Source organism: Camelus ferus, chromosome 20 (genome assembly GCF_009834535.1).
Source record: "Camelus ferus isolate YT-003-E chromosome 20, BCGSAC_Cfer_1.0, whole genome shotgun sequence".
Taxonomy (NCBI): Eukaryota; Metazoa; Chordata; class Mammalia; order Artiodactyla; family Camelidae; genus Camelus; species Camelus ferus.
In genome coordinates, this window is record NC_045715.1 from 17,700,550 (window position 1) to 17,714,633 (window position 14,084).

Here is a 14,084-nt window from a genome sequence, read left to right on the forward strand (position 1 = left end):
ACACAGATGGCCAACAGGCACAAGAAAATATGCTGAACATCACTAATTATTAGGAAATGCAAATCAAAACCACAATGAGGTACCACCTCACCCGTCTCAGAATGGCCATCACCCAAAAGTCTACAAATAATAAATGCTGGAGAAATTATGGAGAAAAGGGAACCCTCCTAACACTGCTGGTAGAAATGTAAATTGGTGCAGCCACTATGGAAAACAGTATGGAGGTTCTTTAAAAAACTATATCCAGCAAGCCCACTCCTGGTCATACATCCAGAGAAAAATGTAATTTGAAAAGATACATGCACCCCGGTGTTCATAGAAGCACTATTTACAATAGCCAAATCATAGAAGCAACCTAAATGTCCATTGACAAATGAATGGATAAAGAAGATGCAGTGCGTGTATATATATATATATATATATACACACAACGGAATATTACTCAGCTATAATTATGAAATAATGCCATTTGCAGCAACATGGATGGACCTAGAGATTATCATACTGAGTGAAGTCGGTCAGATAAAGACAAATATCATATGATATCACCTATATGTGGAATCTAAAAAAAATGACAAATGAAGTTATTTACAAAACGAAAGTAGCCTTACAGACATAGAAAACAAACTCATGGTTACCAAAGGGGGAAGATGGGAAGGGATAAATTAGGAATTTATATTAACATATACACACTACTGTATATAAAAATAAACAACAAGGATCTACTATATAGCACAGGGAACTATATTCAATATCTTATAATAAACTATAATGAAAAGTCTGAAAAACAGATATATTTATGTATAACTGATTTCATCTGAAACACTGTAAATCAACTATACTTCAATTAAAAAATAAAAATTAGTCAAAAAGGGAAAGAGCCAATGCAAGAGGAACACTCTAATCTTCCTGTCTCCCTAAAAGCAGGAAATAAATCTTTCATATGGAAGGTGCCCTCTCTGCACCTGAAGGCAGAAAGATACTTACCTCCAGAGGAATTCCCAGTGAGCAGTCTCTATAAAGAAACCTTATTCCTTCTTTAATTACTACCCCAAGCCCAGACTTTGATTAAATTCCTTATAATTAAGCACCCAATCTTAGTTTCTTTGTCCTGTCAATTCTCCTCAAATTTATTGTTTCCTTGTCCAAAAAATATAAAAGCTGCCTGCTTTGGCCACTTCTTAGGTCCTATTTCTATGAGACCTCCATGCGCATTAATTAAAATTTGTTTCTTTTTCTCCTGTTAATTTGTCTTGGGTCAGCATTATTGTTAGTCCAGACACAAGAATTTAAGAGGGGTAGAGGGGAAAATTTCCCCCTCCCGGACACAGCCACCAGACTCATTCTGCCTGCATTTAATTTACTTTTCTTTTAAGCTTGATCCCCATTCCAAAACTTGAAAGAGTAGTAAATCCTTCCAGCTTCCCCAAAAGGTCTGCATTTATTCCAAGGAATCTAGAGGTAACTTGAACTTACTCTGGGCTGGAAGCAGCTGAAAACAGCTGGCCATCATGAAGTCGGAACTGATTTCTGTCAAAGAAGAGGGCTGTGATGAAGGTACAATTATTATTTCTATTCTGTAAGTTAGAAAATTTGGGCTCAGAGAGGGTAATTAAATTGCCCAAGGCTTCCCAGCTGGTAAGTGACAGGGCGGGATACAAATTCATTTGCAGAACAGAGATAATATTTACCTCTTAGAGTACATAGTAAGAAGTTTTTGTTGTAACAAGCATGGGGCTTCTCCTTTCTGCCTTGACCCAGATCTCAAGTGAGCTTGCCACACAGCTTCAAGCTTTCCTTCCTTTCACCCAAATGATAATTACGGTGATTGTTTGTGGAGCACTTAGTCCGTGGCAGCCAGAGCCGGGACTAGAAGGGAGCAAGTGAGGTACTATCCTCAGGAGAAAAATTTAAGAGACTGTAAAAAATAATTCTATAATCAAATACTATTTTTAATGCAATATTTTTTAAAAAAATCAATACACAAAACTCCATCATGATAAAAATACTAAAATGTTAAATAAAGACAAAATCAGTATTACTGATCTTTGCCTCAGGCTCCAAAGTGGCTTGTCATGCCTGTGGTGCCAGGTGACTATTTGGAAATTTTAATCAGCAGGTAACCAGCTCTTTATTCCCCAGTACCCCCAGGGGAGATTTATAGCCTTGGCCTGCAAGTCTGGGGATGGTGGTGGTGGTGGGGTTCTTTTCCAAAAACCGAAGAACTTACATAGTCTGTGGAAAAGGAAGAGATGGTAGTAGATTCAGGAGGAAAGTAGAGGGTCTTGAGAAGCAAGAGGCAAGCTAGGCTTCCCACTCCCAACTTAATTTTTTTTTTCCCCTTGGCAGGAATAAGAAGGAAAGGTATTTGGCCCCAGGGCAGCTGAACTGGACCCAGCTTCACAGCACACTCCCAGAGGAACAGCAAGATCTTGGGGGGAGGCTGTCATGTGTCCCATCAAGGCTCCCTGGGTCCCAAGTATGGCAAAGAAGGATCTGGGAACCTGCAGGCCTGAGCAGCCCTGCAGACCAAATAGAGTGGACAAAAGGATGAAGACCAAATGACAGATACCCTCTGCATGTACGTGTGTGTGCACACAAACACAGAGGAGTTGTAATGCAATGATGGGAAGGGGCAGGAACATCCAAGAATGCCAGAGATTAAAATTTTAACTAGTCAGGAAGAATGGTGCCTCAGACTAAAATGAAGTAATAAAAAATATAGTGCTATTTCTTGATCATCTGAATTTATGGATAGTCATACCTGCTACACATAAATTATCCTATTTATCATGGGATGAATGTACATTATTATTCCTATTTTACAAATCAGGACATTTGGGTTTAGAGAGGATAATTAAATTGTTCAAGGTCTCCCAGCTAATAAGTGACAGAACAGAATATAAATTCACTTGTAAAACAGAGATAATGTTGACTTATTACGGTGTATTAGCCAGAATATTTGGGTTGTAAGACCAAAAACAGACTCCAACTAGCTTCCACAAAATCTTTCTTGAGCACAGAAGAATCATAAAGGAAGATCCGGATCGTGGACTGGGATTAGTGGCTCAAGAAACACCAGCAATTCTCTTTCTTTTCTCCGTTTCTCAGCCAGAACCTTTCTACCATGTAAGGAAGATGGCCCTTGGCAAGTCCAGATCCACATCTTCACAACAACTGCAGGGCCAACTTTTCTGTAGCTCCAACAGAAAAGTTTGAAGGAATATTCTGATTGGCCTAGCCTGCATTACATACTATCTCTGAGCCAATCAAGTGCAGAGGGTCCAGGCACTTCAACTGGCAAAGCCTAGAGCAGGAGTGCACAAACTACAACCCTGGGCCAAATCCAGCCCAATATGGGCCACATTCAGCCCAATATGGGCCACATCTGGTCATGCCCATTCATTTATATTGTCTATGGCTGCTTTTCAGGTTACACCAGTAGAATTAATTATGGACAGAGATAGCATGTCTTGCAAAGCCAAAAATATGTTCCACCTGGGTGTGTGCATGTGTGTATAATTATCATATAAGTTACAAGTGTACTTATATTTCCACATCAAGTATTATAATTCTACATCAGTATACTCTACAAAATGATCATCACAGGTCTAGTTACCATCCATCACTATACAGCTGATCCCTTGACCCATTTCACCCATTCCCCACCTACTTCCCCATGGTAATCACTACTCTGATTTCTGTAACTATGAGTTTTTTTTTGTTGTTTGTTCATTTTCTTTTTAGATTACACATATGTGTGAAATCATACAGTATTTGTCTTTCTCTGTCTGACTTATTTCATTTAGCAGAATGCCCTCAAGATGCCCTCAAAATCCTCAAATGGCAGAATTTCACTCTTTTTCATGGCCGAGTAGTATTCTACTGTATATATGTAAGTATGTATGTGTGTGTGTATATATACATATGTATTTATACATCTCACATCCTTTTTATCTATTTATCCATTGATGAGAACTAAAATTGTTTCCATATCTTGGCTACTGTAAATAATGCTGCAATGAACATGGGGTGCAGATATCTTTTTGAATTAGTATTTTCACATACTTTAGATAAATACCCAGAAATGAAATTGCTGGATCATATGGTAATTCTACTCTTAATTCTTCGACATTGTTTTCCACAGTGACTGCATCAATTTTAAGTCCTACCAACAATGTATGAAGGTTCCCTTTTTCTCCACATCCTCCCAAATATTTGTTACTTCTTGTCTTTTTGATAGCAGCCATCCCAACAGGTGTTAGCTGATATCTCATTGTGGTTTTGATTTGCATTTCCCTAATAAATTAGTGGTGTCGGACACCTTTTCATGTTCTTTACAGAAAAAGTTTGCTGATCCCTTGCCTAGATGGTTCAGCTGCCTCTGGTGCAGAATTAGACCTTCCAATAGATCCTGAATGTTTCACAACAGAGCATTTGATTATCAGAAAAAAACAAGGGGAAAGTGCGGCAGTATAACACAGCATATATGAATTTTGTGATGAGTCAAGACACACATAAATATCTAATACATAGCAGACATTTGATTTAGGTAATTTTCTCTACCTGCCCCCCCCCCCCCCACTTAGTTTTTTGGTTTTTTTCCCTACTATTGTTCAGTTAGCTCTCTGCTTAACTGGGATGATGGGGGAGTGGGGGATGGGGTCTGGTTTCTGGTTCCTCATGTAAATAGCTTGGAAGCCACAAATCCATTGTAACAAGTAAAAAGCTAAACAGACAAAAAAAAAACAAAAACCAAAAAACCTCATCTTGTATCCGTAAGAGAGGAGAGGTCACAAGGCAAACCATTGCCCCCAAGATTAGAGAGACAGGTAAATACAAAAAGTTACCTTTGGAAACCAGGCGCGGAGCAGGAAAGCAGGCGCCAGGCAGGACACCAGGAACGGGGCCGGACGCCAGGTGAGGAGCAGGACGCCAGGAGCTGTAACTGACGAAATGCTGGAGGCTCAGCACCGACAAGTCTGAGAGTTAAAAACTCCACAGGGTCCCAGTAATAGGGGGACCTTTCAAAACTGTGAGATTTCCGTCCAGGAGTCGGACCAGAATCCCTCAGAAAACACTGGGGAAAAATCCTCTCCCGCTCACAGCAGAGGGCAGAAGAGGAGGAACCATTTTGAAACATCCCAGAGTCCCTTGCGCTCCGTAAAAGGCCTTCCCTCAGCGGAAAGTGGTTAAGCAGAGCCTCACCTGCGGGCTGTTAGCGGAGCCTGACTAACTTGGGGGAAGGGAAATACCCAACTCCAGCCCACGCTAGCCATTTCTGTCCCACCTGAAGGGGAGAGAACTGAGGAACTCTCGCGAAGTTCTCAGTCCCGAGGCACAGGCTCAGTGGGAGACCACAACCCCAACGTTGGCCGCTTCCCCTCCCCCACACCTCACCACCGTTACTGCAGGCTTCTTCACAGCCGTTCCTTTTACCTGGTGCGTCATTTCCAGCTACTAAGAAAAAACGATAAGGCATACCAACCATCAAAAAACCCAGTTTGAAGAGACAGAGCAAGCTTCAGAGCCAGACACAGCCAGGATGTTGGAATTACCAACCAGGAATTTAAAACTATAATTAATATGCTAAGGGCTCTGATGGATGAAGTGGACAACATGCAAGAACAGATGGGCAATGTAAGCAGACAGATGAAAATCCTAAGAAAGAAATAAAAAGAAATTTTAGAGCTCAAAAACACTGTAACAGAAATAATGAATGCATTTGATGGGTTTATTAGTAAATTGGATACAGCTGAGGAGAGAATCTGTGTTTGAGGCTATGCCAGTAGAAACTTCCAAAACGAAAGCAAAGAGAACACTTAAAAAAAAAACACAGAATATCCAAGGACTGTGCCAGTTACAAAAGGTGTAACATACGTGTTGTGGGAATATCAGAAAAAAGAGATAAGGAACAGAAGAAATGTTTGAAACAAGAATGACTGCAATTTTCTCCCAAATTAAAGTCAGATAGCAAACCACATATCCGGGAAGCTCAAGAGAAACACCAAGCGATATAAATACCAAAGAAAAGAGATTAAAATCACTGAGTCCTCTTCCATCCCAACTGAGGGTTATTGAACAGCATAGATTATAAGAAGTGTTGATGAACCCAAGTTCATGTACTCAACATACAGTGAGGCCAAATAAACAAAAACAGCAGAGTTTGGAGCAGAGAAAGTTTATTCCAAGAGGGTAGCTCATGATCGAAAGACCTAAACTCCCCTACTTAGTCTCTTATACCATGAGTTTTGTTGGAGAGGACCAGGCAGGCATTGTAAGTGGGGGCCAAAATTATCCACAAGAAATGAAGCAAGAAAGCAACTTTTTGACAAATAAAATCCCCATAAATTGTTCACAACATACTTCTTTTCCTTACTGGCAATTGTTTCCAGTCAATTAGAGACTAAAGAAAAGTATTTGAGGAAAAAATGGAAAAGGAAAAATATAAAGGAAATAACCATACCAAAAAAAAAAAAAAAAAATCCCTGAGACTCCCCTTCCCCCAGGCTGGGGCCTCTGAAGTCTGGTGGGGCCTATTTGTCACAGCAGAGTTGGTCTACAAAAGAATGTGCCCAGCCAAAGCAGGGGTCCCATGACTTTTTTTTTTTTTTTTTTTAACAGGACTGTAGTTCTCCATGACTCCTGCCCTTCTCAAGGTCAAGGAGGGAAACACCATGCAGGGTCAGTCCTCAGAACAGGTAGAAAGTGACAGCAGAACTTGTCATCATGGTCCCCAGGCCACCTACTCTTTCCATCTCTATTTTGTTATCCCTTTGAGGAACTTTGCTTCAGAAATCCGTTCTTCTCTCACATTTTCTCCTTGTTCCCAGGTCTTAGGAAAGAATCTGGTGCCACTTATTTGCAATGCTGGTATAAAATAGGGGTACAGAACAGTCAGATGGGGTCAGGAGTCAGTATGTATTTGGTTTATTCTGAATACTATCATATAATTAGCTGCGTGATTTTACTTCTCTAAACTTCCTGCCAAGTGGGGATAATGAAAAGAACAAGCTCAAAGATTGTTAGGATGTTTTAGTGAGATAATGCATTTAGAGACAACCTCATTTCTTCTCACTGGTATGAGAAGCTTTGTCCCTGGTTAAAGGCATTTCAGACTTCTCTGATCAGTTGAAAGAATAATTTTGGAGAACACTGGCCTTCCCAAACCTTCCAAAGTGGGCAGTGGTCTTCCAAAGGGTCAGTTTATGACACAGCCAGCCTTGATTATATGAAACTTGAGACCCTCAAATCCTTGCATTGTCCTGCTCTGTTGCACTGTCTTGAGATCAACATTTTCAGCTTAAATAATGAGACAGCCCAACTTCATGTATCAAAATATAATGATCATTTTCTCCTAGACATTAAAACAAAATTTTACTTCCCAAGTTGAGTGCAGATGGTAAAAGAATTGAGGGAGAATGTTGTTGTACATATGATGGGGGAGGGAGAGGATGGCTTGCATGGAAATCCTTGCTTGGCACACACTTTTCTGTCTTTTTTTTAAAATAAATCTGTGTCATTCTGAGTCAGCACTGATTACTACATGCACAATTATAGTAATCTACACGCAACTGCTAATATTGCTAATGATATCACTTTGCAGAGCGATTATCTGAGAACTACTCTCAGCTGTCGCATCAGGATTACAGCATTTGTGTAACTCCAAATTAAGCTAGTGGTGGAAAACGCAGTACTTGTTCAGTCAAAAAGAGCTGTCGAAGAAAACAGCCTGCAATTAGCTCAAACACACTGTCACCAGGAGGCTGGTAGGCCTGGTTCACATGCCCTAGGGTTGGTGATGACCTTTAACAGATGTAGATTCTCAGTATAAAAGCCCCTGAGTCCAGAGCAGATAAATGAACGAAGCAAAATTGGCCTCCAGGATTTTCCCCTGGCTATACCCACCGTGTAATCCTTGGGTCTGAGAATATGGATTTTTTCCCGTGATTAGGTTATGTTACCTGTCACAGTTAACCTTAAAACAGGGAGACTATCCAGGTGGGCCTGACCTAAACACATCAGCCTTTTAAAAGTAGAGTGTATTCTCTGACTCATCACAGAGGGGGAAATCAGAGACTCAAAACATGAGAAGGATTTGATGCACAGTTGCTGGCTTGATGATGGAGGGGGTTAGGTGGCAAGGAATGTGGGTAGTCTCTAGGAGCCAAGAGTGGCCCCCAGCTGACAGCCAGCAAGAATGTGAAAACCCCAGTCCTACAACTGCAAGGAAATTAATTCTACCAGCAACGCGTTTAGAAGATTTTTCCCCAGAGCTTTCAAACGAGAACTCAATCTGGCCCACACCTTGATTTCAGTCCTGTGATATTTGGAGCAGAGAGCCCAGCAGTGTTATGCAGGACTTGAGAACGGTAAACTAATGAGTAAGTGTTTTAAGTGGCTAAGTTTGTGGTAATTTGATACACAGCAACAGAAAACTAATGGAACCAGAGACCGAAAAGAATTTAATCTGACTTCAAAGTCCAGTGGATTTTCTCAGTGCTATTAAAGATCTGGTCCTTAGACTGGTGCACATGCACAATCTGACAGCAAGAAGAATGAACTGGGACTTACTCTCAGTGAACAGCCTGTAGTTTTGTACTCGTTTTTCCTCCTTTGTTTAGGTTTGTTCTTTTATATATATATATATATATGAACAAATATATATACATACACACACACACACATATACGTATATATGTAATTTAAATCTATTGCATTTTTCTAATATTTAGTTTTACTGTATTTCACTAGAGTATTGGTCCATGATGGATAGAATATCCAAAAAAAAAAAAAAAAAGGAAAAAACCCTGGTCCTTCACCACAGATACATTGCTTGCTCTAGACAATGCTGCTCCTTGTGAGAACTTAGGAAAAATGTCTGTGAGTCCAGAATAGATGAATGGCCCTAAGTGATATAAAAATTAAAATAAAAAGTCCCTGTTCAAAAAAATACACCTGATGTGATTGATGTAGTTGGTTATCAAGCAATCTTTGGGAATAATTGTTTACCATTATTTTTGGAGGTAAACTTTGGATACAGGATATACTTGTACTGATCCCCCCCTCCCCCAAAATCTGTAGTGTTAATGGAACTCAACAATTTCTTTCATCTTCTTTCAGAACCTGAGAAATCCAGGAACATGGAATCATGGTTTACACAGTCTGTAAGTGCACAGAGAGGCATTTTTCTCTCAAAGGATCACTTTGGAGGTGTGGGGGTCCTTTTGAATCCCACTAGTCACTCACTCACATAGTCACAGCCACTGCTGTGCGGTTACAGCAGCTTGGGGACAAGGCAGGGGCGTCTTGGTGAACAGGGAGAAGCCAGAGCTGGTTTCAGATACCACCTGTCACAACCTGTAGGCTATCCTCTCTCAGGCGATGCAGGTCCCTAGCCAGCTTCCTCAAGTACAATTAGTGAAGCAACCTAGCAGTCTCATCCCCCTTTGCATCAACTCACTTAAGAGGAGAACCTGGCTCCTGCCCCAACCAGACCTGTTACGGTGTGGGAATTAAATATGATTCCCTCTTTTCCTGGGAATAATCAAGGGTAGCTGACTCAGCCTGAATCCTGAGGTTCTTAGTGAGGGACAATTTCCTGTCACTTTGTATAGGCCCTCATGGGTGGCAGGAAGCTGGTCATTTTGTGGTAATGTTACAGCAAGCTGTCACAGCATAGTGTTATAGCAGAGTGTTACAGCAACCTGGGTCCTGGCGAGAGACTAAGCAGCACTCGGAGTGCTGGAGAACTTAGGTTGATTCTGCCAGCAGGCCCTAGGAGTGAACACTCCAAGTCTCTGGACCTTGTTCATAGGTTTACACAGGCTCTTATAGGTTACTAGTCAAGATTTTGCATCATCATATGCAGAGTAGGTGTAAGAAATGGACCAATCAGGAGTGAATTTTATGCAAATGAATTGTTAGAAATGGACCAACCAGAGTGAGCTTTGGGAAACAATAGCATCTTAGGGGTAAATTTCGCTTTCCTAGAAGCCGTTTTACAGAAGCACAAAAGTGAGAGAATACCACCAGGTCAGGGAAACGGATGGCACTGGCAGGAAAGTACTGTCCCTGCCTGTGGGTCCTGCCAGTCTTTTCATGGGGCTTCCCACCTCAGTAACAAAGCACGAAGGAGTCTCAAGCAGAAGCCAGAGGGCTGGAAGGGTGAGAATATCAAGCTAAACTCCCTGCCCTGAGACTTTTCAAAACTGGCTGCCCATGTGTTTCTTGTGAGTCCTTTCTGTCAGCATTCAGTAGTTTTTCTCTAAGTTTACTATCATGTCCAAGAAAGGCTCTAAGAAGCTACCACCAAGCTGAGAAAACAGGCAAGAAGTACTAGAGATGTCACAGACAGTGCTATTACACTTAAGATCCAGAGTATGTCTTAAAACAGGTTCACCCCATCACTGGCACCTTTATGGAAGCTGTGTGGATGAACTCATTTATGACTTTTGAGCACATCACTTGTGAGTCCACTCACCTGGCTCCTTATAATAGGGAATTTCAGAGAGCTACTACCTGTTAATGATTGTGTACTGAGCATGCTGTGTGCAAGGCACTATGTCCTGTCACCAAGTACAGTTGCTATGAAAGGTTTTTTTTTTTAATAGGACACTGACATCCAAAAGCAAGTACTTTTTTGAGCCACTCATACTTCCAGCTTAAGAGCTGTAGTCTACTGAAATTTCTTCATCTGTTTATGGATTTGGGATTCCTCTGATTTAAAAAGTTCGGGAGGTTTTTGTGTGTGGTTTTTTTTAATAACTTGGAATAATTTTTGGTTTACATTAAAGTTATATAGTTCCCATATATGTTTCCTCTATTGTGAATATTTACACATTTGTCACAACTAAAGAACTAACATTGGTACTTTACTGTGAACTAAACTCTAAACTTTGCTTGGATTTCATTAGATTTTACCTAATGCTCTTTTTCTGTCCCAGGATCCAGTCCAAAATATGGTTGACCCTTGAACAACTTGGGTTTGAAGTGTGGAGGTGGACCCATAGGCGGATATTTTTCAATAGTAACTACTACAGTGCTATGTAGTCTGTGGTTGATTGAATCTGTGGATGTGGAGAAACCTCGAAAACGGAGGGCCAACTGTAAGTTATATGCCAATTAACCCCTTAGTTGTTCTGCATATTTACTTGTAATGTTTCTTTAGTTGCTCTGGGCTATGGCAGTTTGTTAGAATTTCCTTGTTTTTTTTTTTTTTTTTTTACGAACTTCGTAGTTTTAAGAACTCATTCTGTAGGATGTTCCTCAGATTCATCTTATGGTTTTCCCAGGGTTAGACTGAGATTATGTGTTCAAAGACCAGAGAAGTGAATTGCTTTTCTCAACACATATTAAAAGCATGTGCAAACAACGTGGTTTATCACTGATGTTAACACTGATCGTCTGGTTAAACTAGTGTTTGCCAGGTTTCTCTGCTGTAAAGGTTTCTCTCCTGCCTTTCCACACTCTGCTTTGGTAAATCTGGGGAGTTAAGTTCCACCTGTTTGATGGAATATTTAAATAAATTATTTGGAATTCTCCTGTTTAGGAGACTTTTCACATATCCCTCATTTACTCTGTCAATCACTTGTATTAGCATTCTTTGATTTTAAATTTTCACATCTTAATTTTTAATGCCAAATTCTAAACAAATATATCTGCAATTTTCTTGTTTTCAAACTTTTCCCTCTTTTGTGCCCTCTTCATTCGCATGCCCTATTTACATATATTAATTCAACACGATTGGCTTTTTCATGACTTTATGGTCCCTAATCAACATTATATACTTTGTTCTTAACTTACAGAGCCCTATACCTTTCTACCTACCTGCTTTTTGTTTTATGTGTAGATCTCAAGTGTAACCAGGGCTTTTTTTTTTTTAATAGCCAGTGAAATTTTTTCCTGCGATAAGGCAAGCTTGAATTTTCTGTCTTTATGGTAGCGTAACTATTCAATTGCTTTCTAGTTTTTGTTTATAATTCAGACCAACTGAAACCATCTTTTAATTTAAATCCTTTGAAAAATTGGACCAGTCACTTCAATTTTACACCTCGTCACACTCCTGCCTCTAGTGAAACACTAGTGACCCTCCCCCACATATACCATCACGCTTTTTTTGACGTATCTTACCTGTTAAACGTTTTAAAACATGTGTTAAGGCATAGGTATCAAATACTGACTCATTAAAATGAGCCTTAAATTAGGATACTGAAATGCTTATAATTTGCTCCTTCCCCGACCAGCACTTTTGAGGGCCCATACACTTTTTACCCCTCAGCAGCGTTGAAACTTGAAAACAGCTTCAGGCTATCTCAGGTACTAAAATCAATGTTTAAGCACTAACTTTACAAAAGATTAATAGTTATATAGAGGTTTTTGGCAGCCTATTACCGGAAAATTACACCATCACAGCCTTTAACAGCTTAGGCACAGCCCTCAAAATGATAGCTTAAGTGGCTCTAAAAAGAGCCTTTGGCTGCTGTTTCTTCGCCAGACGCTCAGGTTGCTCATCAGGATTCTCCACTTGGACTACTTGCTGTGCACTTTGTGGTGGTGACTCTCGGTCTTCTTGGGCAGCAGCACAGCCTGGATGTTGGGCAGGACACCGCCCTGAGCGATGGTCACACCACCTAAGAGCTTGTTAAGCTCCTCATCATTACGGATGGCCAGCTGCAAAGTGTCGCGGAATGATACGCGTCTTCTTGTTGTCGCGGGATGCATTGCCTGCCAGCTCCAGGATCTCCGCAGTTAGGTACTCTAGCACCGCGGCTAGGTACACCGGCGCACCAGCCCCTATACGCTCCGCGTAGTTTCCTCTACGAAGCAAGCGATGGATTCTGCCTACTGGGAACTGTAAGCCAGCTCTAGATGAGCGAGACCTAGCCTTCGCACGTGCCTTGCCGCCCTGCTTCCCGCGCCCAGACATAACTCTAACACAGCCAGTGACACTAGGAAAACACTAGTGAAGAAACACTACTGGGCCTATTTATAGCCTGACGGCAGGTTGTGCTCTGCTTTCCTGATAGGCTGTGGCCTTACCCAATCAGAAAGGGTCACGGAGAATCACCTTATTTACATACACGCCACTCCCCCATAGCCAATCAGATATTGGCATCTCCACACGGCACTAGAGCGCCGTGCCTATAAGTAGCACTCTGCTCAGCCTCTAAGTGTTTTCGCTTACTTAGTATTGCTTGGAGCTGTTAGAGCTGTTACTTTAGAGCTGTTGACGCTATAGAGCTGACACTAATGATGCCAGAGCTGCCTTCAAAGAGCGCTACTGTTTCTAAGAAGGGCTTTAAGAAAGCTGTAACGAAAACTCAGAAGAAAGAAGGAAAAAGGCGTAAGAGATGTCGCAAAGAGAGCTATTCAATTTACATCTACAAGGTACTGAAGCAAGTTCATCCTGATACTGGCATCTCTTCAAAGGCCATGAGCATCATGAATTCCTTCGTCACCGATATCTTTGAGCGTATTGCTGGGGAGGCGTCGCGCTTAACACATTATAGCAAACACTCGACCATCACATCCCGGGAAATCCAGACAGCTGTGCGCTTGCTACTGCCTGGGGAGCTGGCCAAGCACGCCGTGTCTGAAGGTACTAAGGCTGTTACCAAGTACACCAGCTCCAAGTAAACTTGCTGAGTAAGCGTCTTTTTTTCTAACCCAAAGGCTCTTTTCAGAGCCACTTTACCTTCTTGATGAAAGAGCTGTGAGCTTGTTTCCTTACCAGAATACTTGTGTTGGTAAGCTTTATTAGGTTAACAGCATTGTGACTTTGACTTACGTGCAAAGTGCCCTCACAAGTCCAGATTCTGATAGCCAAGGCAAGAGGGTTCTCCTAAGAGCCTTTTGGAAATCTTTGGTTAAATAAATGCACATAGTGAGACTATATGAACGATGTACAAACACTTCACTATGAAAGGCTATGCTTTAAAACACCTTGTGAATAAGCCTGAATCTGGGGAGTAGATCCTTGGGATATTATTAATGCTGTTCCTACACACTATGCATGAGAAGTTGGGCCCTGTAGGGCAGCTTAGCTGTCCTATAAAGCTTAAAGGGGTTTGAGACCCTCAGAA

The 14,084-nt window shown here is 41.1% G+C and overlaps 2 protein-coding genes across 2 annotated transcripts; one reads left to right on the plus strand and one right to left on the minus strand.

Moving 5' to 3' along the window:
* Nucleotides 1–11,170: 11,170 nt before the first annotated feature.
* On the minus strand, nt 11,171–12,928 carry LOC102517036 (histone H2A type 1-A). The gene is given in 2 exon segments (XM_006182231.2): nt 11,171–12,678; nt 12,680–12,928. Coding segments are annotated over 2 exon segments (396 nt in total). The 3' UTR covers nt 11,171–12,531.
* Nucleotides 12,929–13,242: 314 nt separating this feature from the next.
* On the plus strand, nt 13,243–13,638 carry LOC102509091 (histone H2B type 1-A). Its single transcript, XM_006182199.2, has one exon. The coding sequence runs from the start codon at nt 13,252–13,254 to the stop codon at nt 13,636–13,638; it is 387 nt and encodes a 128-aa protein (XP_006182261.2). The 5' UTR covers nt 13,243–13,251.
* Nucleotides 13,639–14,084: the final 446 nt, after the last annotated feature.

Bases quoted from the DNA above. Each gene is read 5' to 3' on its own strand.
- LOC102509091 (XM_006182199.2), top strand. From the start codon at position 13,252: ATGATGCCAGAGCTGCCTTCAAAGAGCGCTACTGTTTCTAAGAAGGGC.